The sequence below is a fragment of the Panthera pardus genome, unplaced genomic scaffold (genome assembly GCF_024362965.1).
Source record: "Panthera pardus isolate Hobbes unplaced genomic scaffold, ASM2436296v1 HiC_scaffold_21, whole genome shotgun sequence".
NCBI lineage: Eukaryota > Metazoa > Chordata > Mammalia > Carnivora > Felidae > Panthera > Panthera pardus.
In genome coordinates this window covers 64,077,844-64,105,086 of record NW_026526777.1, presented here as the reverse complement: position 1 = coordinate 64,105,086, position 27,243 = coordinate 64,077,844, and the positions used below count along the sequence as shown (strand labels likewise).

The window sequence follows — 27,243 nt, the reverse complement described above, 5'->3', positions numbered from 1 at the left end:
TATCATATTTTTACAATGCCTAAGTATCGGTGAAATTGACTGTGTGTTTCAGACATTAAAATATTGGATAGAATATTTAAAAAGGAAAATGTTCAGCAATTCCTTTTACTAACATTTATTCTTTATATTTTCAATTGATAGCATTTAACCTTTTGTGCCTCAATACTGGATTTTATCGGCCAATAAAAAAACAAACTGGTAAAATATTTATGGCTTAGACCATTTTTTAAAAAAGCTTTAAAAACAAAGAGTTAACAATACGTGTAAGTTAAAAATATACTACGTGACTGATGTGATATTTCCAATTTTCATATTCTGTGTAAATGATAGCAGAGAGAATGCATGCAGTCACTGACTTCTAAATACTCATGTCCCAGGTCTTGCCAATGGTAGCAATGGTGATAAGATGTGGGGATTTAAAACAAAAAAATTTATTCGTTTATTTTGAGAGAGAGTGCGCGAGATCGTGAGCAGGGGAGGGGCAGAGAGAGGGAAAGAGAGAGAGAGAGGAGAAAGAAAGAGAATCCCAAGCAGGCTCTGTGCGGACAGCCCCAACATGGGGCTCGAACTCACGACTGTGAGATCATGATCTGAAATCCAAGAGTCAGATGGGTAACCCGCTGAGCGCCCCCCAGGCGCCCTGGGATGTGGGTGGTTTGTACCCATTGTCCACAAGTTTTCCAGCTGCACATGTGCTAAGTGCTAAGAGACTGTCTGACCTGGGCCTTGGGCATCATTGTTGTGACTGATTGAAGGGAGAGGTTCTCTTTCTTCCTGTGCATAGATAGCATGCATCATAAAAAGAATACAGCTCTCTTCTTTTACCCTACCCTGACTCCCATGCATGTAGGAGACCATAGATACATTGTATATTCGGTGTCCTGGACTCCTATAAATGCATCTCCAAAAGAGAAGTGCTATTAAAGGGAATTTCTAGGACTTCTTACAAGTATAATGTAGAATGTATGCTCTGTGATGTATGATGTAGAATATATGCCCTGTGATGTATAGGTTATCTGGAACTGTGCTGCACTTCAAGTCAAAAGAGCTAGTCCACACGCATGTCCCTTGCCAGCTCTAAATCTTCGTTTCCTAATCTGTAAAGTCATAATATCTTAGAGTCTTAGTGTTAAAAGTGGCCTAAGTAACAATTTGGCCCAAACTTACATTCCGATTTCTTTTATAATGTGTTCAATATGTGGCCGTCCAATGAGGTAGAAAGTCCCTAGTCTTACTTACTCTTCTCTCATCGGGTACATACAGTTTTGAAACTCTTGGGGGCTCAGTTGGTTAAGCATCCGACTTCTGCTCAGGTCCATCTCATGGTCCGTGGGTTTGAGCCCTGCATCAGGCTTTGTGCTGACAGCTCAGAGCCTGGAGCCTGCTTCGGAATTTGTGTCTCCCTCTCTCTCTGCCCCTTCCCTGCTCATGCTCGCGCGCGCTCTCTCTCTCTCTCTCTCTCTCTCTCTGTCTCTCAAAATGAATAAAGTTAAAAAACAAATGGAAACTCTTGAGCAAAACATCTCCCTATTCTTTGTGTGTTGACTACTGATGGGGATATTAATATGTGACCTGTCTGTCTCTCAAGTTGAGGTCAGGATCACATGAGCTAATGAGAGTGAAAACAAAGTGATGTTGTTGTAAATATAGTAAGAGTCATGATTACTACTGGGTAGTGCTTTTTCAACTAATGGCTTATGTAGGAATTAACCACCATCTGTACTAGTAAAATTTGTCCTACAATCAATTAGGCTTTAAATCTTGACAAATTTAATAACTTTTGCAAACTTGCCTGTTTGTCGGATGGGGTTGGCCAGGGGCTTCTAGTATTTTTGATACTGCCTGGTCATTGAAAATTAAAAAATCTTGACCCACAGTTTGAGCTACTGGACAAGACTCTTCTTGGGAAGACATTTACATTCTTAGAGTATAGTTCCTATTGGAACTAACTAAAAGACCATAATACAAACTGAACTTGTCTTAGGATTGTAAGAAGTCGTTTGCACGGCAGCCCCACCCCCCAGCCCCTCATCCACGGTTTGGCTTTCACTGTTTCTGTTACCTGTGGTGGACTGTTAGTTATTGCTGTCAGCCTCTTACTGTGCCTAATTTATAAATTAAACTTGATCATGAGTCTGTAGGTATATTAGGTGTGTTAGGGATATTAGGGAAAAAACACATTATATATTGGGTTTGACCTGCAGTTTCAGGCACCCCCTGGGGGTCTTGGAATGTATCCTCCACAGATAAGGGGGGGCGGCTGTGCATTTCTGCCACATGGTTAGTGTTATTCTTGAATGTAGTGGATAAAAACATGACTGTGTTTTATGTGCTAACAGTGAATTGACAGATTCCAGTGAGTCCTGCCTGGATGCCTTAATAGTTCTCAGTCACACAAAACACAAAGCAGTTTTGGGGTAAGTTTTTTTTTTTCCTTGTTTTAACAAAAAAAAGTTAAAAAATTGAGTGGCCTATTTCACAAGACCTTTTATTATTAGCATTTTTTTCCAATTGTTAAAACGAATCCACTAACCTAGAAATCTGTTCCTTGAAACACACACATATACACACACACTTAGCTCTGCTAAGTGTGCTGGAAATGCCAGTGATTTGTTGCTCTCTCCATGGCCCTTTCTGAGGGAAGTTCGCCCTCGCCCTGTTGTTTGGGGACAGACACACCTGCCCTGGTCAGGCTGGTAAGTGGGCATCTGACCCAAGAGCTTCTTCAAGGGATTGGAGAGGCTGAAGACTGAAGCAGCTAAGAGGTGCAGAGGTGAAGCCCTAGCTCAGGTTGGGGTCCGGATGGCCATCAGGGGCTGCCTGAAATTTGGAGGGTAGGAGGGAAGAGCCCTTGTGAGCCAGCTGAGGAGCTAGCGGGTGCAGAGAATGTGGCAAAGGCCTCTAATGTTCTGACAGAGAGAGGCTGGGGGTAGAGGGAATAGGAGAGAGAAAGAGAAGAGAGACCAGAGACAGAGACCGACTGAGACCAGACCCTGAACAAGACAAAGGGAAGTGGAGTTGGCGATTTTCCAGATCTAATTCACTGAAGTTATACCTGCACAGCTCTTTTCTTTGGATGAGGTGTTTGTACTCTTATAATAAATAACCCTTTGCTTGCATTAGGCTCAGTGGGGTTTTTCCTGGCAGTGGGGGGAGCCCCAAAAGAGCACCAAGGTTAAGGACGAAATATCAGATAGGTACGTCTTTGGCTAGTGCCTGCTGCTGAATACTGTTCTGGAAATACTCTCCTTCTTCCATCTCTACATCGTCATAATAATGTATTAAGTAATCGTTTTTAACTTCTGGGCTCTCATAATTTTAAATTCTAGGATAAGCATTATTATTACTTGCTTTGCTTTTGTTGTCAGAAATGAGAAGTGTGTTGTAAACCGATGCATTTCTTTTAGTTCCGCCGGGGAGACCCATGTGAGTAGGTCGTCTTCTTGAATCTTAAAGTTTTGGGTCAGGTTTGCCATCACCATGAGGGTGTCAGTGGACAACTGCATTGTTTTGTCTGTGCTGTGTCATGGGCTTTGACCAAATGTTTGCAAGTATTTAAGAGTACAGCATCCACTATAGATAGCATTTGGTACCTGGTTAAACCTGTTACGAGAACTTTCCTATTTCACACTTAATAAGAGAATCTCCACTTCCGTACTTCTGTGTCAGATGTGAGCTCTTAAAAAGGTACGATTGTAGGAAAGTCAAGATGAGGGTGCTGACCAGACGTACTGGTGTCTAATTTATGCACAAGTCTAACTGATGCACATTTTCTTAAGAGCTTATTCTACCTGAATTTCTTTCTCTCTGTCACCATCCCCCATTTAGGGAAAGGATAGTCTTACACAAAGAAAGCATTCTTTTAAAACCACTGTTTGTACTCTCAACAAATGCTTCTTATTAGAAAGAACTTTTAAAATGGTCTTAATTTATCCCTGTGGACAATGAGATTTTTTGCACCGTTATTGAGATAATGCGAAATGGTTTCAGGTAGTTTAGCAACTGTTGATAGATTTTGCTAAGCACTAATGATCAGATGCTGAAGTCAAGCACATCGTTGTTCCCTTAGGTTTTCAGATCTTACATTCACATCCGACATCCTAAGTTTGGTAACTGAATGGAGCTTTCAAGCTTACAAACACTTCCTCAACTTGATTTTCCTAAGCAGAATCAAGTTCCTGTTTCTGCACCAAAGCATGGCTTTTTTTTATTATATGATGAAGACCTTGGCCATTTGATGGTCACATGTTTGAACCTGTTTTCCAAACAATATTATTCGCTTATTTCTTCTGCCCAGTTAACCAGGATAGTTACTATATAATTCTGCACAGTTTTGGAAAAATTTTATTTTTCTGCTGTAGCTGGAGCCCTTCTTTTGACACAAGACAGTGTCATGACCTTCTTCATATAATAGGATTCACCTGGTTTGAAAGTATGTGGACTCAGACATGGATTACTGGTCAGATAGTTCCCAAACAAAACATCATTGTATGTCAAACCAAATTCTGATGTATCAGAATGAACTTTGGAGATCCATTTTAATATTTGAAAATGTTCAATGAGCTGTAAAGCAGAATGCAAAAATGAAATATTTTTATCTTAAGGTAAATTGGTCCTGTGGCCCAGTATTGGTGGCATAAAGAGAAGCCACTCTGCCAGTAATGGATAAAACATATCTTCTAAGGCAAGACAGACACATAGCCTAGGAAATTGGTGGAACTTCTTGAATGGGGCCATTCCTTGTCAGTGTAATAACACCTACCTTTGGTGGGATCACAGCCTTCTGGTATAGTACTGGGGTAATATTACATTGATACATGTATTTTAAAGTCACAGATTACTTCAGGCTTGAAGAGGGACTCTTTAGTTCTGTGTTCAACCAGTAATTCGTAAGAATATTTTACTCTTTCACATCCCCAAAATAGTGATCAGGGCAATACTTGTGGATGCAAGTACATTGTAGAAGTTCAGACCTATGATTTCATTCCACTTGGAGTTTCAAGGATCTCATGCATTCTAGTGCAGTATTTCAGTGTTTTAGAGTATAGGTTATCAATGGTAGATAAACACTTTATATTTTTATCTTCAGAGACAAAGCTGGCATTAAAATGAATTTACTTCTGATTAGAGAAAAAACTAATCTTACAGTCTTTTTACACAATGTTTTGTCAGAAAAATGTCACTTTGATATATATATTGGACCTTGATAAGCTGTGCCCTGATGTTATTGAAGACTTTTTTCAAATAGTAGGTGGCTTTTTATGAGAATGCTGAAGTCGACAAACAAAAATATTAAATCAGTTTATGTTCAGATTTTATTTCAGATATGTGAAGACTTTTGCATGGTGCTTGGCACATAATACTTCATAACTGTTTAATAGCTGACAGATTTTCTTGAAAAAAAGTTTTAGAACACATAGTAGGAGATTCTCTTTTAAGTCTAGATGTACTGATATGTATGGAGAAGAGTTACATCTGCTTCACTGAAATACAGAATTGAACCAGATGGTCTTAATGAAAGGTCATTCTCTTGGTGATTTGGTATCTTTGAAATGGGTCCACAGAAATCTTTCCAACAGCCATAGCATATTCTTTGAGAATTTTTCAAAATATACTGCACCTTCCCTCAGCAACACTTTAATGAACCTGTAGTCATTCTTTTTTATGGAGTTAAAGAAAAAACATTTTACCAAGTGGACACATTGTTTAATTTTGTTTTGCATTTACTAGATTGCAGCGCGAGGCCAATAAATTAAGCCCAGGCAGTTCTGTTGCTAATTACACACAACTTCTCTTGAGTATCAGATATTCAAATCCATTTTATGAATATGGTAGAGAGAATAACAACTGTAAAACAAAGCAGTGTGCATGTAAGTGACTGTTAGCGTGCATTTCAGAAAGGATAAATGCTCACCATATGGTACAATTACTGTGTCCAAGTTTTCAAATTAGCTTCTCTCATCCTCCTTATTACTGTCTTTAAAAAGAGAGGAAAAAACCCAACATGATTTATCTACTCTGCAGCAGAACTCTTGACGCAAAACAGCAGCCCAGTTCTGTCCAGTTTTTTTTTTCCCTTAGCATAATAGAGGCTGTCGGACTTTTTTCTACTAATTACTGTGTGAGCCTCAGATGAACCCCCTTCAATTCGCAGGGCTTTGTTAAGGGAGGAGCTGTCAATGTGTCTGCCCGTTTGCAGCTGTGCTGTGGCTTTAGCTTGCTTAACATTATGCTGCTTTTTAGACTTGACAGAAGGGATTTTTTTTTTTTTTTTATTAAGGCAAAGCAGCCTTGTAGCGAAATGGTTTAAGCAGCTGCATTGTGGGGAAGCACAAAGAAGTTATTATTGTGTCTGTTTAGGGGGGTAGGACGGAGGGGGAGATATTCGGCTGCTGTTGATGCCGATTGTTGACTTGCCATCTGCCAGATAGGGAGAAGAAAAAAATGACAGCTCCAGCAGGGTGTTCAAGAGGTTGTTTGGAGAGACGCATAAACATGTGCAGATGTCGAACTGAATAATGGCTAGAACTTGAGACGGTTTATGATGCTGCTGATGTTTGTGCGTATACAGAATGAATGTATGTGTGGATTTGGTTAACCAAGGGGACATACTAATTATCATTGTTTTCCTGCCTGCCCCCCTCCCCCTTATTTTGTTAATTAGTTTAGGGGCTTAATACTTCCTCTTCCTTCTCTTATTCACGTATAGTTGCAGAAAGCAGCTTCTTGTCTAAACGGCAACGCAAACTTTCTTGTTTCCCCCTAGAGACGCCAGCTAATCGATTTGGTTAATATCAGGTGTGAATTGCGAACCACTAACAGGAGATTTGGGTTAGGAAATCGGGTAGATTGCCGTGTTTTCAATACGCACACGGACAGTTTACCGGCAGTGTGAACTCTTACTTGAGACTGAATTGATTTGTTTTAAAGCCGACCGCTAGGGGTGAGATAGAGAGTACCAAATTTATTTTACTAAGTAATTCCGTCCTACTTTGAACTTGGATGTTAGTAGTTGTGAAGCCAAGTTATATGGGAACCAGGCCTCCCTGATTAATACTCTTTTTCTCTCCGGGGTCTTTGATTCTGTAAACGATAGGCACACATTTTCATCATGGAGTACTGACTTGGCTGTGTGTTTCCTTCTGATCCGTTCTTGTCAATTAGGTGTTGGAGATCTGGTATCTGTAATTTTTTTAAATGCTATGATAACACTTAGAGTGAATGTTATTAAGTATGTTTTGTCCCTTTGACTTTAAATAATTGAGAAGAAACAGTGATGTTAAGTACAGTTTCTCAAAGGTGTTTATATTCTAGAACAGCAAATTTTTGTAAAATTTTATTTTTGTAAATTTTTGTAAAATTTAAAATCAATCACAATGGGAGTGAAATTGCTAGAACACGAAAAGGGAAGCCTTGACTTCTCTTTCCCCTTTTTTTCCTCTTTGGATTTATATTATCAAAAAATGTGTGTGGTGTAATTAAAGAGTTTTTACTTTGACTTTTGGTAAACTCATGTTTTCCTAAAACATTTAGGGTATTGTTGCATAATTATTAAGCAAAAATGCCTACAGTGTGGATGAAAGGCAAACATAAGTGACGGAGCTTTGTATCCACAGTAATGTCTTTCTGAAAGGACTAAAGGAAGATTATGTGTTATTTTCTACTCTTCATATAGAAATAGAAGTCCGGTCTATTGAGAAGAACTTTCCAGCTCACTGTCAGTTTCTCTCCAAGTGATTCTAATCTCTATTTGCAGAAAAGGCTTAGAGACTCATCAGCTACACCGGACCTTGTCTTTGTCTCCTTGTGTATTTAGTTTTCTCTTTTACTTAGAAGCCCACGAATACGCCCCGATTTTTGTATGTGGAATTATGTACAAATATCTGTAGTTCCTTAGTCAGTGCTGATATCCCCGCTAAGTTTGGGAGCATTTTGCAGGTAGAGGCGTTATTAAACTGAGCGAGTGTGGTGTGACAGGATGTCAATGAGTGGCTGAACAAAAGCAAGCTTGTGCGAAAGCAAACTTGTGGTTCTGGCCTTCGTTCGTCATGTCCTGTTACTTCCTATTTCTCAGAGCCATTTACGGAATCTGAGTGGCACAGGCACGTATACATAGGTGATCACGGGACTGAAGGCAGAGCGTCTCTGAACTTACGCAGACCAGATTTCAGTGTCACTTCGCTTAGATGAGGGACTTCACGAAAATGCCCTCACCTGTTTGAGTGTTAATTTCTTCGCGTACTGACGGGAGGCAACAATGACTGTTCTTCAGAGATCTCGCGAGGACGCAGTGAGATGACGATAGGTTTAGACTGGCCCCTGGCGGTAGTGTGTTTGTGGTAGGTGTGACGCGTTTGTGGGGCCGCAGGTCTGTAACCGCACTGGTGGGCGTGCTTTTATAACGCTGTGAGTGTTGCCCTGTGAGCGTGCACAGTTCCAGCGGCCAGATCAGAGATGCCAGGTCGCTTTCTCAGAACCTTACATTTACTTAGTGATTTACGATCGTTTCGTAAATCTGCAGGGAAGGTGATTGTTCAAAGAGAATAGAAGAGAACTGTGATTAGAGTGAACCTATGTTGGGGGTGTGGTAGGAGTAGTTATTCAGTAATGATTTTATATTGTATCTTATAAAATCATTTTTCTACTTTAAAAAACTCAGCATGAGATAGCTGAAAACTGTATTTATTCCTTTAATTCAGTGTTAATCTCATTATTTTAGAACTACATTTTGCTCTTCTGTGGCCAGTACTTACGCTGGATCTGGGTTACAATTATTTTTAAAAATTCGATTGTAGAACACATTATAATTACTAAATTTTGTGATTATAGCGAACAACACTAAAAGTAATGTTTTTATCTCCTGACGGAGTCTTAAAACATGGATTGTCCCAACTCCTGATTTTGCAGACGCGGACACTGAGGAGGCTGCGGGCTGGGGGGCGAGGGGGGGGGCACTGTTTCCCAGAGGGGAAAGAGGGGGGCTGTGGCCGACGGGGGCAGTAAAATCAGCGTAGCTGGTGATGATGCCCCCACGTGTGCAGGTGGTTCTTTAAGGCTTTTCCTTTAAACTTGCTGTTTCTCTCTGGCATCCTCTTTACTAAATAGTACTCACTAATTTGGGGTGAAGAGTCAAGGAATGCTGTACCTGGGAGAGCGAGCGGTTCATAGGACTGGGCATGACCACTGCTGCTTTGGTTTTGAAGGATAAATTGTTATACGAAAAAACAAACCCTCAATCGGAATGCTGTAGAACACAACGCTGGCTTCTTCTCAGCACGCTTTACTGTGCACACGGTGATAAATGCCAGTGTTTATATACAGATAGGTGTTATCATTTAACTTTTTAAAATAATGTCACATGTGCCCACAAACAAGTTACAGTACCAAAGAGGTGGCACTGTCCCCACGAAACGTAGCGTCACAGATTAGGAGGAGAATGTTCGACAGTGAAGACATTATGAGTGAAATTGGTACTTGGTGTATTTTCAGGGTAATCCAAAAACCCCTGAGGAATTTCTAGCTTTAATGGTATATAGATGTATTTGAACTGTGCCTCAGAAAAATCCTGCATGAATAGTAATTTTTAAAAATATTGGCCAGTATGTTGAAAACAGAAGAGTATTTCTCTGTCTGACATATTCTTTAAGGCATCTTGCTAAATGTTTTGGCTTAAAATTTTTAATGTGTTTTAGCTTCAAGAAAATCTGATTAAAGATGTTGGTAAACTTGGTAGCACTTTTTAGAACAGAAGATGATTAAGATACAAAGGCAGAGAGGCATAAAGCGTGAAGTTTGTGTAATTTTTTGGCTGGGCAAGTCATTTATTTGCTTGAGACTAGAACACAGCATCAAAAGTTCATAATTTTATACTTTTAAGTGAAAGCACATAGAACAGCAGCTGGTGTTTCCTGGCATCTTTCTGAAGAGATATTTAAACTTAAGGATGTATATTTATTATAGAAAAGAATTTTATGAAATGACCTTCTGTCCCTTCTCTGCATTTATTATATTATGTTCAACTGACTCTTATGATAACTGTTGGTACTTTTTAAAGTACCAACAAAGTAAAATAGGATTTGGGATTTAGGAATTTTTTTCTTTGACCTTCACATGTCCATAGGGTAATATAATTTCAAAAGAACAAAACTGTTTAATTCCAGTAGCACATATTTTAAGAACCTCGTTTACTCAGAGTTGTGCCAGGTGATGGTATAGTTCCTGAGTAGAGAATTACCCTTAACTTAGGGAAAGCAAGGGCTTTTCTTAAAAGTAAATACACATTCTACACAAAAGTGTATTTCCACGATATGAAAACCACACGTCAGCAGATCTTACCGTGTAAAAGTAAAAGTTTGTTACTTAACCTGCTTGTGATAGTTCTTCTCTCCCTCAGTACACAAGGCCACTCGCTGTCAGAAAGCTCTCTGGTTTAGGCTGGGTTCTATGGGGCCATGGGGGACAGGGAGGAGTTGGTGGGGTGCAGTTGCACAGCAAGACCCCGACATGAAGATCAGCACATTTTATACCCTTCAATTCAAAGTTTGCCACGACTGTATCATATAGGGCTAGTTACTCCATGTTGTGTATTTCAGACAAGTGAAGGCCAGAAAACTTCTCTCCTACTTTGTGTGACATCGGTGCTTTCTGAGAAGAAAAGAATAAAACACCCAATGCACATTGCATTAGATTCTGGAAAGTGAACTGATAATCCGTAAACTATGGGAAGAGTTTTACACTTCGAGAATCAGCGTGAAAATTAGGTTGGCGCTTTGACCCTACACTACCGATTTGTCACTTGTCTTCTATTTTATCAGTAAGCGAGGGGGTTGTAATAAATGGGCCTATTGGTTGGTGGCTGCTTGTAAGAAGACACCCGATCACCTACCGTTTGGGGCTGAGTGTTAATCTCGTTGAATTAGTTTATCTTTACTGGAAGGTTTTATGTTCTGGTGTCCTGCCGTTTTTAAGTAACAAATTATTCTACAGAGGCCATTATGATAGAAACGTAATAGAACTTAATATTTATGCAATGGGGAATCACTTTTGTAATTTTTCATTTCAGTGGATTTTGAATGACTTTCATGACTGATGCTCCAAGTCGTTTTCCTTTGTGATGCCTTGATTTTCAGAAAATCTTTCCTTTCAAACTTTCAGGAAACACTTGAAAACAGGCTTTATTATGCTTGTAGAGGTGTAGGTAATGATGAGGAAAGAGATACTTGTGTATAATGAGAAATATACCCATTTAAGGTTTTTTTTTTTTTTTTTTTTACAGATTATTTGTTGTTGGAACGGTAGGTAGATTGTTTTAGCAAATTTCCTGTCTGTGTGTTAGGTAATACTGCCCTCAGAGGGCCAAGGTAAGTAAATTCATTTTTAACATTGAGAGGCAGCTTTTCAGCTGTTTGTCTGATCGATAAGCTTGCCTTGGGGAGGAGAAATGGACTTATTAGAATAATTGAATAGTATTTGATGTGTCCTGTTCTTTTGAAATGTTCGCTTTCTCTGCACTAAGTGTGCTGAGCCCCTTAAGCACACTCAGTTCTTGCCTAAGAAAGTGATAGCAGATGACTGGCCACAAATTGCTAAATTAGGTCCGTTTACAAAAATGATAAGAGAATTAACATGGGAAAGTTAAGATGATTTTACTTGGGTGTCTTTTGCTTTTCGTCTCTTTTGATCGCAAATATTCTGGTATTCGAAATCATTTGAACCACACTTTGAATACATAACCACATTCATTGAAATGGAAACATATTCCCTTCAGTTTTATCCACTTAAGCATAATCACATCTTAAAATACAGTATAAAGTCAAGAATAATTGACTTCACTGGATATGTAATTGTTAGATGCAAATATAAAATATACTAGAAGTTGAAATACAGTATTCTTCCTAAGTGTTTATAAAAGTGTAACATTAATGTATGGTTTAACAGAGATCTAAATTCAGAATGTTTGAGGTCCAGTGATAATGATCTTGCGCAATAAAAAAAGAAGAGTGAGAAAGCCCTGGTGTCAAAGTAATGAGTTGTGCACCCTTGCGTTTTGTATGTGGTAACGTTTTTATGAGATACTTTGAAAGAAACATTGAGATGTTTGGTAGTAAATCCCGTGGCGTGCTTGATTTTTTTCCCCACAGAGTAACTTGATAGTGAATCAAGAAAGGCTGTTTCTGTGACAGCATTATCTGTTTTTAGCAGAAGATTTCGATTGGGGGAGCATAAATGATATGTAATTCATTGTTGTCAGTAATAGTGGGGGATGAAACTAGGATACAAGCAAAGTGAGTAACAAATTGAAATTTATCCGCAAAAAACCAGCACCTCCTTTGCTCCACAAACGTGCAACAGTGATGGGCCGGCCAAATGATCCGAACAGATTACACTTTATTTTAAATACTCCACTTACTTCTGTGGAGTTTAATATGCTATACGTATTAAGCACTCGCTACATCTTTTTTTGTTTGTTTGTTTAGCTATACTCTAAGATGTAAACCATACTTTATTCATTTGACAAATGCTGGGTAATGTGTATGAGCCAGAGGTTGTTCTGTGTACTTCATAAGTATTCATTTATTTCCTCCAAACTGTTGTCCCCATTTTCCAGAAGAAGCTGAGGCACAGAGAAATTAAGCAGTATATGTGGCGGCACACAGCGAGTTAGTGGCAGAGTTGGCCTTTGAACCCTGGGCTCCCCGCTTCTGAGAGCTTGAGCAGCCTGGCAGAGTGGGATTGTGTTTACTTCACTAGATCTTTGTTCAGATCACAGCTTTGGCCTTTACTTGTTAGCAGTGTCTCAGAGCCTCAGCCCCGCTGGGCAAAGTGAGGACACCCTGGCACCTGTCTCTCCGTGTTGCGGCAGGGGGTTGGGGGGGGCAGGTCTTGTGGGTGAAGCCCGAGAACAGTGCGTGGACCTGTGGCACTTAAATGTCCTTTTCATCCTGGCTTTCAGCACTTCTCTTCACCCCTTAGGTGCTGGGAGGCAAGTCTCAGGCAGGATGCTGCCTAGGAAAAATGAAGGGGAGGAGAGAGGGCTTAGGAAGGCCATGGATTCAGCCGTAGAGTGAGTTTGTGGTTCGACTCAGTGTCGTTTTGGGGTCTTGTGCTCTGGAAATTTACTGTAGGAGATACTCCGTGGGTGACAGTCTAAGATAAAGCCCTATTCTGTTGTATTGGGGTTTTTTTTTGCTAAGGCAGCAATCTGAATATCGGGCTGGGAGGGTTGAATTACCTGAGGGTTTTTCCAGAGGACACGGCCTCTTCCCCATGAGCAGGCACTCCTGTCAACTCCCGACCACTGCCCTGGGGAGGCACTGATGGTTGTGTTTGTTCTCCATCAGATGTGTTCTAACCCCGTATAGGTTGTGTTCGAGTGAGATTTCTGTGTGAGAGAGCTTTCTGACATGAGTATACTTCACACAGTGGTAGGTTTATCTGTTCAATTAATGATAAACGCCAGCCCGCTCTGGGGTAGGTTCTGGAGATACATGGTGAGTAGGTTTGTGTTATGGACTCGCTGCCTCCATATTTGATATTTACTAAGGCTCTTTGCTGTATATGCAATGTAGGATGTTACGCTAATTTAAACACTTAGAGAATATCCTGTGTCGAGATGGAAAATATTTATAGTAAAGAAGCTGTACAATTTTGTCTTTGAAAACGTCCATTTCTTCCAAACTGTTTAAAGTTCTGTGGCCCCAGATACTTTGTTAAAATAGTCCAGGAATGACCGTGTGTTTGACGCAGTGTGTGGAGTCGGAGACTTTTGCTATCATGCAGAAAGCAGATGAAGAAGAAAGCTCTGTCTTCACAATCTACAAGGGTGTAAATGTAGGCAAAATAATAATTTAGCTCACATTGAACCCAGCAGGAAGCTGAGTGCAGATTGAGTAATTCTCCACAACATATCTACTGGTATGTAAACTAATCTCATGGTTTATTCTTCATTAAATTGCCAAGATGCTATTTTTCTGTTGGCTAGTTTGTGTGGATGTTTTGCTCTCTCTCTTTGTCTTTCCTTCTCTCTCTCTCCATTCACCTTGCTTTTCTCTCAAAGTAAAACTTACTGCTATAATTCTAGTAAGATGTCCTTATGTTTCGAAGAATAATTAGTGTCACATTTTTGGTTTAAAGTATAATGTTGTCTAAACATACTAGAAGGGAACCGGGGTTTGATGAACTAATTTACAAAATACCTTGAAACAAATACCATAATGCTTAAGGATAGATGGTCATTGTGCAGTTTTCTGGATAACAGAAGATAAAGCAGATAAAGTACTGGAGGACCTTAGAGACGTTTGCATTGTAACATCTTGTGGTATTCAGTGCAGTACTTTTCTTATCATTGCTTCAGCTTCAAAGCAAAACATGGAGTCCAGCCTTCTTTAGGAAGTAGATGTGAAAACCATACCTAATATAAAAATGACAAGTTCATGCATTATGCAGTGGAAGCAAAATTTCTTGACTATAATATACTTTTCAAAATAATCACGAAGGAGCATATGTGGTAAAGCAGAGGAATGTGGGTACATCTGGAAAGCTTTTAAGGCATCTTGGAAGCACAACGCAGAAATCACCAAAATTGTAAACACCTTCCATCTGGTCAGTTGCGGTGGTAACATTGACCAGGACAAGAGCAGACAGATCTCGCAGTGACCTTGTGTGACAGCCAGACAGCCAGCGTGAGATCATCATAAACGTCTGAGTGTTTTGCAGTATGACCTCATTCACCAATACGATGCAGAAAGCCATGAGAGAAATAGACCGCACGGGCACGGTCTCGACACATGAAAGCTCAGGTGTGTCACATGTCCCGCTGGGTGAAAGCAGCATCGTGAACTATTCCTATGCCTCTGCCAGTATTGTCATGAGGCTTCAGAGAGGAGTGGATGCGGTGCCTTGTCTTGGAACCCACACAGCAGCAAACCAGGTCTCCATGCAATGCGGAAGGATCCTCTGCTGATACTGCTTCCAGCCCCTCTCCCCACGGTGATGTGTCAGACGGCGTCACCGAGGACCACCATCACCAGGCACACCGGGTGCTGTTTGGAGAGGCCAGGCATGGGAGATGTTGCCACCCTCCATGACTTTCTAGACCTCTAAAAACGACGAAGAGAAGCGGGAGGATTTTTCACTTTGAATTTTATTGCTCGGTCGTCCACTTTTCTCCAGTTCTCTCTTCTCCCAGCTGCCCTACTGTAGTTAAAGCTCCCTGCGGGCAGGTGCTGTACCCGTCTCACTCGTTCTGTACTCACGGAGCTCCTGCATATTTTGACACCCATTCTGGACTTCTGAATGAATGGATCGATTAGAGGCCATTATCTCCGGTTCTAAATAACCGTGTTTCAAGAACCTTGTTCTTTGAGCTGTGAGCGTTACCTGAAAATGAAGGAGCTGGGGTGCTTCTGGCCTGTTTAGTAGACCCTACCCAGTTCTGGGAGACCATCAGAACACAGCCAGAGCTGCTTGATGAGGGTCCAGGAGATCTCACAGAGGACACCACAGAAAGTAACGCTTGGAATTTTGCCCAAGGGCAAGGAAAGACTGTTCTTGAAAGGTCTTGATAAAAGGGGCGTGATAACCCAAACATTGGGGTTTGTAGGAGCTGGAAACCCCAATCAAGATGTATTTAGTAAGCTCTTAGCGTATGCAAAAGTACTTCCATTTAAAAAAAAAAAAGTTACCAGGTTGTCCCCATGCAGTTGAAAAATTGTTACTATGCTAGCTCATTGCAGTGTAGATAATATAAAAATAATTCCTTAAGATTATTTTCAAGACATTTGTAAAAGAGGATGATGATAATTTCATTGAGAAACTCTACTTCTTTTATTCCCTGAGAGGCATTCTTAGGGCTTTTACTTAGAACTGATTGAACAGAATACTCGCAATCCACTCTAGAAAAATGTAACAGACTCTTTCAGAGATGGCAAATGTTTTGTTATGTTTATCATCGTGCGCGTTTCTGCAGTAACTGTATTTGGCTTTAAGATCTTTAAGATGTGGCGCATGGTTGTGAATTATATATTCAGTATTTATTTATTTGTGGTCCTAATATTTCTTTATGGAAATCTATTAGTGGAAAAGGATTCTGCTATATTTCTTTTAGGTAATGCATGTGTATTAATTTGGTTGGTGTCGGTCAGTAAGCAACTAAATACTTAACTATACTGTGAACCTCAAAATTAATAGATTTTATACTGATATCAACACGAAACCTCTTTCTTGTCTTAGGTAGAAATTGTCCCATGAAGACTTTTATTTAAGACTAATGATTTCTTAAAGTCCTATAAATTCAGTTTGAAAGCTGCCATATTTTTGGCTTAAAAGCTCTTCTTTGGAAATTTAAAATTATTTTATTTTCATGGGACAGTACCCTGTGTATATCACTTAATAAAAATAATTCAGAGGGGGCGCCTGGGTAGCTCAGTGGGTTAAGCATCTGACTTTGGCTCAGGTTATGATCTCACAGCTCATAAGTTTGAGCCCCGCATCAGGCTCCATGCTGACAGCTCACAGCCTGGAGCCTGCTTCAGATTCACTGTCTCCCCATGTCTCTGCCCCTCCCCACTTGTGCTCATGTGTGCTTTCTCTCTCTCTCAAGAATAAATAAACTAAAAAAGTAATTCAGAGGTATCTAAAAGATACCTAAAATTTTAGCTCTGTTTTTGGGAAGACTAGTTATTCTGATATCCTCAAGAAAGAAGAAGTATTAAATCAATGCCGTGTTTTGATATGGGATAGCCTTTTCATTTCTTTAGGTAGGATTCAAGTTTTATATACCTGCCGCTAGTTAAAGAGATGTTGTTTTGGGGTGATAGAGTACATTTACTACAGGTTTTGCCTGTTGCCTCATCTCTGTCAATCTTCTCGAGTAAGTGCAGTACGGATGAGTGGAGTATGGGATGTGAGGTTGGAGAGGTATGGTAAATGGCATCGGTTCCACTTAATAGTAACAAAACCTGACCTGTGCTGTGCCCAGGTAAGCACTGTCCCAATGTGTCCTTCCGGGAGCTGCTACCACGCTTCTCGTTTTTCAGATCGGGGCGCAGGGAGCAGTTCCTGCAGCTGGAAAGTAGAGGAGCCAGGTTCAGACCCAAGGTGCCAGGCTGCAGAGTCCTTGCCCTGCAGCACGATTTCGTCTTACCTGGAGCCCTTGAAGGGTGAGGCGGAGCGGGGAAAGAGCTGAGCCTCACTGGAGAAGTGTATTGATCCTGTATTGACCCTGACTCTCTGTGGTCACCTCAAAGGTGCCTTCAGTAGAGTTTCTTTTGCTCTGAAAAAGGGGACCCACGTGCCTTATCACGGTGATAATATGGCCAGCTTCTTTTTTGTGTGGGCTCTCCCCCTCCATCAATCCTGAATTATTAACATACCCATCCAGTGTGGCTTTTATCTATTCATTCTTCCTCTCCGAGACAACAAAGACAGATAGTAACATAGCTTGAAAATATGGGTTGTGATTAAACGTGGCAGTAGAATATACATATGTATGTATATTCTCAGGAAAGCTGAGCCCGCAGTTCTCCTGGCTTTACGATGAGACGGTGGTGCCACCATGCACGTGAGAATGCCCTCACCTCTTCCTCAGGGAGCGGTTAGCTTCGGAAGCCTGTGTCACAGCACGGATGAGTGACTGTTAGTCATGTTTAAAAAGCCGTGTCACCCGTGTCTCTGACAGAAATCAGAATTTCACTGTGTCTGCAGTACAATTGTTGATAATCAGCTCTTTTGTTTTCTTCATATTTTGTCCAAGGAAAGTAGCTTATTTTAAAGCTGCTGCTTAATTGTATCATCTAAATTCTAAATGATCATGTGTATGGGATTCATGACAAACAGTGCTATAGTTGTACCAATTGCTTCTCAATCGGATTGTCTCTGTATGTATTTCAGTAACATCTTCGTGACTTCACCTGACTGTTTTCAGCATAGCCCAGGACAGTTGGCTGGGCCTCCAGTGGATGAATGAGCGTTCCTGAGCTGTTCTCGGCCAGTTCTTCTCAAGGAGTTAGGGTCAGGACCAGGTTCTGGAACACAGCCTAGCCTTAAAAATGAATGAACGAATGAAGCAAATACTCGTCAACATGATTCATTTGTGAGGATACCAGCTTTTTTCCGTTCGTATGTCTGAACAAATCTCAGCATTTCTTAGTTCTAGATGTAAGACCCTTTGAACGTTTTAATCAGTCTGCTTTTAGTCCTTAGACGTACGTTCCTAGCTCCTACTCTGCACTTTTTGATGATATCAGCTTTAAAAGTGCAAAGGTGATTCTCAGCAAAGTGCTGATGAAATACTCTGTAGTGTGCGAGGATGAATGTAAGTTGAAGATTATTAAATCAAATGTGATTTGAGATCAGGTAGGACGTGAACACCGTCAACTTGGTTGGACAGCCCTGAGCTGAACGCATCTCCTAATAAAGATGACCCACGGGGGTACTCATTCAGAATATTGTAGGTGGAGAGTTAGCATGGATTTAAACTCCCACCATCTCCCGTCTGAGGTTGTTATTAAAGATCAAGACTGAGAGCCAAAATATTATTTGTACTTGGCTGGGGAAATCAAGAATGTTCTGTATGGCCACACGCGCTCAGAAACACTGAGATTTTTTTATTTGTGTGTTTGAAGAGATTACAGGAAATAAATTATTAAATAATGTAAGAAAGTTGGCAGAAGTCCAGAATCTGAAGTGATTGTAACCAAGAAAACTGTGAACTCTAGTGAACAGCCTCCTCCAACCCCGCATTTCCTAAATAGGACTCTCTCCTGTTTATAAGAGTGAGGTGCATTTCTCCCTTTGTGTTCAGAAGGTATTAACTATGTATCTCTCTACCACTGATGCCAAGAACTTAACAAATCAGTAGGCACCTTTTCTGGTTCTGTAAACAAGCCTTCGGTTGTGGTGCTAAGAAACTGCATTAAGCTTTCTAGGGCCACTGTAACAAACTACAACAAATTGGGTGCTCCAAAACAAGACATTTATCGTCTCGTAGTTCTAGACACTGGAAGTTCGAGGTCAAGGTGTCAGGCAGGGTCACTCTCTCCAAAGGCTCCACAGGAGAATCCATTCCTTGCTGTTCCAGCATCTGGTGTCCCCAGGCAGTCCTTGGCTTGTGGGGCAGCAGCAAGTCACATGGCCTTCTCCTCGATGTCAGAGCCCCCCTGCCTCACATTTACACCTGCTTCCGAGATGCTTGTGATTGGATTTAGGGCTCACCCAGATAATCCAGCATAAGCTCCTCTTCTCAAAACCCTTAACTTAATCACGTCTTTTGCCATAGTAGGTAATTTTCCCAGGTCCCTGAGATTAGGGTGTGTCTATCTCTTTTGAGGGTCACCATTCAGCTCACTACAGAGGCCAAAATCTCAGGATCCTCGTTGGGAAATATATGTGTTTTGATATTGGAACCAGCAGACTTCAAAATACATAAAGCCTCCAACCAAGGAGTGTAAGAACTAATTGAAAGGGCCCTTAACTAAGGTAGATTGAAAGCTGGGAAGAGGTGGTGTTGGAAATACCTATCCAACATCGAGGGTGTGGCCTCGATGCTTGCTGAGGATTGATCATGACAACGCGCTGTAAGTTTTGAATAGGAGCCCCATAAATGCTGCTGCTTTTTTAAACAAGACTTTCTCCCCATTACAACAAAGCTGTGTCTTAGATAGTTGAAGCCTATGGGCTATAAATATAAAAGTATGATACAACTTGGTTTTAATACATATAATACGTATAAATTTAGGTGTAAATGCCGTGTTTAAAATGCAAGCTGTGGTTGACTTTTAGCAGTCTGGCTTAAAAGGATTGGAGGCAGAGAGGGTACCTTTGTTCCGGGCACTTAGCCCCATAAAAGTGAGGACTTTTTGGCCATATTTTTAGAGCAGCCTGAGAGTGTGTGCCTTATCCAGACTCTCAGTGAGGAGAGTGTTCAGGTCCTTTTTCATGACCGGTGGGACAAGGTCCGATTTTCTTGGGAAGCCCCAGGCTGCTGGAACAGTTCTCCTTTTCCACCAGTGTGCACAGTTTCCTGCCATGGTATCGGGAAAAGCTATGACCTTTTCTATCTCTTGAGCTAGGAATCTTCTTCTTTTGTTCTGGGCCTGGGTTGGTGGCAGTAAAGCTTGCTTTTTTGCTTTATTCCCTCCTTGTGAATTTGTGTCCCCGGTAAGGCCCATTTCTTTGGCAGAAAACGAATCTCTTCTCAGTTCCACTTTTGGAACTAGAAAATAAATATTTAATTAGGCCAGCACATCATGCTGTTGTATGAACTTGAGTTGAGAATGTCAATGGGAACCTATAAACGAAAGGATCTGCTTTCAGGAAGTATTCAGAAGGCTTCTCCGAGTTTTAGGGGTGCCTGAAATCTCATGTGGTCAGGAGTGTAAACTCCAAGAGTAAAAATCCTTGTCTTTTTTATTTGTCCACGACTGTGTCTCCAGCATACAGAACAAATAAATAAATGTACTCTAAACATCTTCTCAGGAAGTTTATTCATATTATAAACAAGAGTCAGATATCAAGAGTGTTCATTGAAAGTTTGAGATCCACTGTGAGCTTCATGTGATAGTATAATTGTTGACCAATTTAACTGAATCAACTCATTATTAACCAAAATTTGTGAGAAATAATACTTATTTCTATTTTGTCAAGAAGGTAAATTTTGACTTTTACTCCTGTGTGAATGACTACTGCAGTGTCTTGGTGTAATCTTTCTGTGTCATGGGTGCACAATAGATTTATTTTTAAGAGCGCTTTTTGGCAACCAGAAGTCCTGCTTGTAGACCATATGAAATATTTGAAATTTCCTAAGACTTGCTTAAGAAAAAAGAAGATTTATGTGGTGGTATCTCGTGTCTCACATCTGAGCATGTAAATACTTAGTGGCTGATAGGAAATTATTCTTAGAGATGAAAATTTGATGTTTATTTCTTTCAATTTCATATTTCTTGAATAAGTGTTTTCAGTGCTTTCATAAAATAAGAAATAGTGCTATCCCATTATTTCTTCTTTAAAATATTTAAAATGATGGGGCGCCTGGGTGGCTCAGTCAGTTGGGTGTCCAACTTTGGCTCCTGTCATGATCTCATGGTTGGCAAGCCCTGCATCGGGCTCTATGCTGACAGCTCAGAGCCTGGAGCCTGCTTCAGATTCTGTGTCTCTCCCTCTCTCTGCCCCTCCCCTGCTCACGCTCTCTCTCTGTCTCAAAAATAAATATAAACATTCAAAAAAATTAAAATATTTAAAATGAATTTGTTTTACCTTTGGTGTAATTATTAAACTATTGCTCATTTTTTAGCCTGGTAGACTTATAGCATCTTATACCGATATGAATCTGTTCCTTTACAGTAGCATTTGAAATCTAAATATTCCATCACTAATTGGGGAAGTAATATCTAATGATTTTAAGTTTTATGTAGGAATCCATAGATAAAAATAGAAAAATAAAATAATACGGACAGTCAAGAAAGGAACTTCCTTCATCTTTTTTGATGGGAACTGTGGGTTTATTAACATTCTGGTTTTATAAATTTGGCATGTGTGTATCAATATTTGGGCCATATTTTTTCAGTAAAACAAAGTGAGGAGGGGAATCAGGTTTTCTTTTTCTTGCCCTTTAAGTTCCTTTTATGTGCTGGGATATTTGTATACGTATCATTCATTCATTCATTCATTTGGTAAATCACTATTAAGCTCTGTCAAGTAGCAGCCCTAGGCTGGCACTTACCCAGAAAGCATCACTGCAAGGAAGAGGACTGACAGCCCTTAACCACCAATGGGGAAGATCAAGTTTTCAAGCAAAAATTTGAACATATCTGCCATCGTGAGCTTGATGGCTTCCCGGTGCTTACTTTTCTGATGATACTTGCGTAATACGGTGTGTCAGTAGTGGGAAGGTCAGTATAACTCAGCGGACCAGTGTTTTCTAAATGCCCACTGTATCATGTTACAAAACCATGCATATGTAAAAGATTCATTTGACTGGTGGATTTTCCCACAACCCGGTGTAGGAAGTTCATGGATATGGTGTCATAAAACTACCACTTGTCAAATGCTGATGTAGTATCAAAGAAAGATCACTGTAACTGTCAGAATGCTCTTCCCTTTTCCAGCTTCATACCTGTTTGAACCAGATTGCTCTCCTATGTTTTAAACCAAAACAAACATACTACAATAGATTGAATACAGAAGCAGATAACGAGCACCTGGCCGTCTTCTATGAAGCCAAACATCAGAGAGATTGTTAAAACTGTAAAGCAGTTCTCTCTTGCTGATTTTTTTTGTTTTAGAAAATATAATTTTCATAAAAATATATTAGCTATGTTACATGTAATGAGTTTATTGTTATTCTTAAAGGAAGTGACAGAAGAATTTAAAATTTCTTTTCAGTTCCTAATACAATAAACTAGACGTGATCTACATTAATGGGCTTGTGGGAGTTCTCAGTAACAGTTAATAGTATAAAGAGGTGTGAGGGAAGGACCTTGAGAATCGCTGATTCAGAGGCACACTGCATATCTGAAATGTATGTTGGGGTGAGATTATGGAAGGGCTTACATTTTCTGTTAAGAGACTTGATTAAACAGGGAGTCAGAGTATTTTTGAGCAGACAGGTGATGCAATCGAAGTGGTACACCCAGGCATGGGATTAATCTGGAGGTGGTAGACGCATTGGGATGGAAGGGGGTGAGTAGGAAGCGGGGTGGTCACGGCACAACAGCAGAAAGGCAGGGTGCGAGGGCCCCATTCAGGCTAGGCTAATAGGAGACTGGGGAAGGCAGTACTGACCGAGCCGAAGGGGAGGCAACAGCCAGGTGTTTGAGCTTGGGTAACAGGGATCAAGAGAAGAGGCTGATTTGTAGGGAAAGTTGGGCTGTTTTCAGTTGTTTGCAGTACTATGATTAAACATTTGATATTGAAGAACCAGGTAGAAATATCCAGTAGAGAGGGGACAGTTTTGAGACCAGATAGCCTTCCATCTCTTACGGTATCACGGAACACCTGTTTCTTAAAATTAAGAAGAGTCCCATATTAGGTAAGCAACTTGTAATCTGGTTGCTAAAAACTTACTTTTTGGAAGAGAGGTGACAGTTTATGTTAAAATTTGATAAAGTGCATTTCTTGACAATCATGTGCTTGGTATTGTAGCACGTGTTCTCACGGTTATTAATGTGTGTGAGTGTGTGTATGGTTTTTAAGCTCTGTTCACCCATGTTCCTTCATTTCCTTGACTTATTTACAGCATTGTAGAGAGGATAATTTCCCTATTCAGAACAATAAAATGTTGTTAAAACAAGTTACGATCAAGATTTAACAGTGAAAACAGACTTTCCCCTCTTTCTTCTTAAAAAATGACACAATTAGTCAGTAGTACTTGGAAGATAAACATCCATTTCATGTTCCTCCTTATGATAAGTGTTTTTCATCGAAATTCCTTGATACTGTGTGGATGATTTACCAAGGCTTTTTAAAATGGTTGAAATATGCTCTAACAGCCCATCTGATAAAATGAAAAACTGAACAAAATGTGTACTCAGATGAATGATTCTCTGAAGAAATAATGGTGCAAATGAATTATCAAAGTGTGAAATCATTAAAAACAAAACATGTTTGAGTTTTTATTGAATCTTAATTGCAGGCTTATGTATTTTCTTTTGTAAGCTAAGTTAAAAGAAAATTGCCTAACTAAATTCTTGGAGGCCAGTGTTGTGGGACATATATTGTACCATAATTGATTTTTCACATAAAAGCTGCTGTTCATTTTTTCCCCCCAGCATTAACATGCATGCTTTCCTCATGTAGGAGAATATATAAAAAACTGGAGGCCGAGATACTTCCTTTTGAAGACAGATGGCTCATTCATTGGATATAAAGAGAAGCCTCAAGATGTGGATTTACCTTATCCCCTCAACAACTTTTCAGTGGCAAGTAAGTTAATTATAGTTGTTGATTCACCTCCTATCTATTTACTTGTGTGACCTCATGGGTCAGATCCCTTATGATATATGAGAAGCCTATGAAAGAGTTCAGGTTTGTATTTAAGAGCAGGGAAACTCTCAGCTTTGATTATCAATAAAACATGGCCTTCTCTAAGGCAATACAGTATAAGATTTTATGTAGTTAGAACCTAAATGTGGTAAATACAGTTCCCCAAATATGTACCTCAGGCCTTTCTTCATAAAATATGATTGGAGACCTTTGAACTTGGTTGCTAGAGTGAACTTGGTTGTAAGATGTTGCGGTACCGAGTGCATTTCTGATCGGTTTCCTGGCATGATCTTAGCTCTTTTCGTTGATCATCTGATGAGAAACAAATGATTTACTTTAGAAATTATTTTCTGGGGAGGTTTTATGTTTGAAGTTAAATTTTTCTTCCTTACAAGTATCTCAGAAAAATGTTTGTAATTAAGATTGACTTAGGGACTGTATATTTTCTTGAACACAGCACAAAATAAACTGAAAGATGGTGCTGCCTGTGATAATGGCAACAAATAACATTGCTGTGAAATGCCGGGCTCTTTAGGCTGATTGTATTACTGATTAATCAACAGAAGGGTTTTTCTGTGTTAACGCGGAAATGAAGCATTTAAAAAGTTACGTTAGGTTAAAATAAACTTGCATAAGAGGTAAACACAGAGATAAAATCTTCAGCTAGACACCATTCTTAATTTTGATTTTGGTTATGTGTTGTTTTCTGTTAGCTACATTTGGAAAAGGTAGGAGGTTAAGATGGAAGCAAAAAAAATAAAAATAAAAAATATCAAATAGCAACAACAAAATATCCAAGATAACAAAAGTCCTTGAATGTCATAAAAGTCATTTTAAGATTATATGGAGCCCCAGCCTTTTTATGGATAGTATCTTTTAATTTTTTAAAGAGTAAGATAAAGCAGTAAACCAAAGGGTTTGTGAAATCATTTGAGTGATAAGAATACTAACTTAAAAGACCCAAACATCTCTCTATTTATATAAATGGATTCTTATGTAGGGATTTCATTTTTTAACAAGTGAGAACACTTAATGTGTATGTATTGGTTAAGGAAATAATTTTTCCCCCGCTGGAATACTCATTAGATGTTTATGGCTTTCTCTGACTAGAAAATTACTTTTAAAATCCTGTTGTCAATTGAAGTAATATCTTGTATTTTGTGTTGACTTAAGAGCACATTTTCACTCTAAAGATCTTCTGAGCGAGCATTTGCTTTAAAATGATAAAAAATTGGCTTTTAAAACCCTAACAGCATACATTATCTCCTCCATAAGGCCAGTACAGTTTCTTAGTTTCTCTATCTTACTAGCAAATGGTATTGGTTTGTCTGAAATGATTTATGAAAGTACAGAACTCCTGTATCTGCTGATCAAAATGCAGCATTTTTTGACCTTATGAATTTCACACCCCAACAAGTTTTAAAGACATACTGTATGTCACAGTCTGCCAACATCTGCTCCAACACTTCCACTGGCAGAGGCGGAAATAAATACTGCACTCTGGGGGAGAGATCCTATTTAGTGACTGACAGTCAGCCTATCCACGAAGTAAGTATTAGTTGACATCTGTAATCTTTACTTCTATCATCAAGTAGTCGTAGGTAGTTGACAAACCAACAAGTGAAGTTATAGACCAGGTCCTTAGTTTTCAGAAGTGTATTAACATGGGTCTTACACTAAATCAACTATTTAAGATAGATTATTCTTGAAGCTTGACTTCCTTGCAGTCTTAAGTGGACCTAAGGATGAGTTGTGAAATGGACGCTGGTTGAAGAAGTAGTTCAGATTTCCAGCTTTGCCCCGAGGCACGAGTATGACCTCAGAGGGATCATTCACTGAAGCTCTCAGCATAGAGGGAGAAACACATGGATGTCATGAGCCTGCAAGGCCTTTTTGTCTCCTACATGCTGAGATTCTGTGAGGGGGATTTTGAGCAGGCCTTCGAAGAGTGAATAGGAGTTAAATAGTTAAAGCAGGGGAGAAGGATATTCCTTAGTGTTCCATAATGTTTTTATGAAACATTAAGAGAAGGAACAGTTGGAGCAAGGGAGGGATACTTGGCCAACAGTTTCCCTCTGTCCCTGGCCCCCTGGAGTATGTGAAAAAAGAGATGATTTTACCAGGTACTTGTAAGGTATGTTGGAAAATGTTACATATGTGTATATGTATATTCCATTGATGGCTACATGAGTCCCTTGTTTTTCCTGATAATTAAAAAACGTTACTTCCAATTTAATATATGTGGGTTTTATTTGAGTTTTACCAAAATAGGCTTTTTATCCGTCTGAAAAAGTGAAGAATGAGACCCGGCCAGGACTTCGAATCCCTCTCCCCAATCTTCACTAAATTTCACATTCCTTCCTTTCAGATTTAACATTTCCAAAAAGTTAGTTTGTGCTTATATATTTCTATTTCTCAATCCATTGCCGTCTAGCTTTCTTTCTTAGTCACTTGATTGAAACCACTTTCAGTAAGTTCTCCAGTGACCACTTAATTGCTAAGACCAGTAGACATTTCTCAGTTGTTCTTTTCCTGGATTGACCTCTTGGGCTGCATTTCATGCCATCGATCACCACTTCTTTCTTGGGGTGACCTCTCCTGTTGTGTTCTGGGACGCCTCTTCTGGTTTCCTTCCTTTGCCTGTTTCGTGGATTATGGTACATAACTGGGTTCTGGTCAAGGAAGCTTTTCATTTTGTCCCCGTTTTCCTGGGTGGTCACATTCACTTTGAAGGTTTTAGTTACCACCTGTATGCAGTTTATTCTCCCACAAGATGTATCTTCAGGGCAGACCTCTCTCCTGAGCCCTAGGCTACTATAGTCAACTCACTGCCGGATATCTCTGCCTAGGTATTTCTGGGACTCAACCTGTCCTAAGCTGAATTTAAGATAATCTTGTCAACTTCCCCCTGTATTCAGTATGTCAGTTCTTTTCTTTTTCTTTCTTTCTTTCTTTCTTTCTTTCTTTCTTTCTTTCTTTTTCTTTCTTTCTTTTCTTTCTTTCTTTCTTTTCTTTCTTTCTTTCTCTCTCTCTCTCTCTCTCTTTCTTTCTTTCTTTCTTTCTCTCTCTTTCTTTCTTTCTTTCTTTCTTTCTTTCTTTCTTTCTTTCTTTCTTTCTTTCTTTCTTATGTTTATTTACCTTTGAGAGACAGAGACAGAGCAGGAGTGAGGGAGGGGCAGAGAGAGAGGGAAACACAGAATCCAAAGCAGGCTTCAGGCTCCGAGCTGTCAGCACAGAGCCTGACGTGGGGCTTGAACCCAAGAA

The 27,243-nt window shown here is 39.8% G+C and overlaps 1 protein-coding gene across 4 annotated transcripts in view; it reads left to right on the top strand.

Annotated features, from left to right (window-relative positions):
• AKT3 (AKT serine/threonine kinase 3) overlaps nucleotides 1-27,243 on the top strand; it is a 305,975-nt gene that overhangs the window by 109,442 nt on the left and 169,290 nt on the right. For 2 of the 4 annotated variants that reach the window (XM_053909402.1, XM_053909400.1), the window contains exon 3: nucleotides 23,794-23,919. The exons of 1 other annotated variant lie outside the window; for it this stretch is intronic. In XM_053909402.1, the coding sequence (XP_053765377.1) occupies nucleotides 23,794-23,919 (126 nt within the window). Of the gene's footprint in view, nucleotides 1-23,793; nucleotides 23,920-27,243 lie in introns of those variants that run through there. One more of the 4 variants, XM_053909403.1, reaches the window with a different exon arrangement.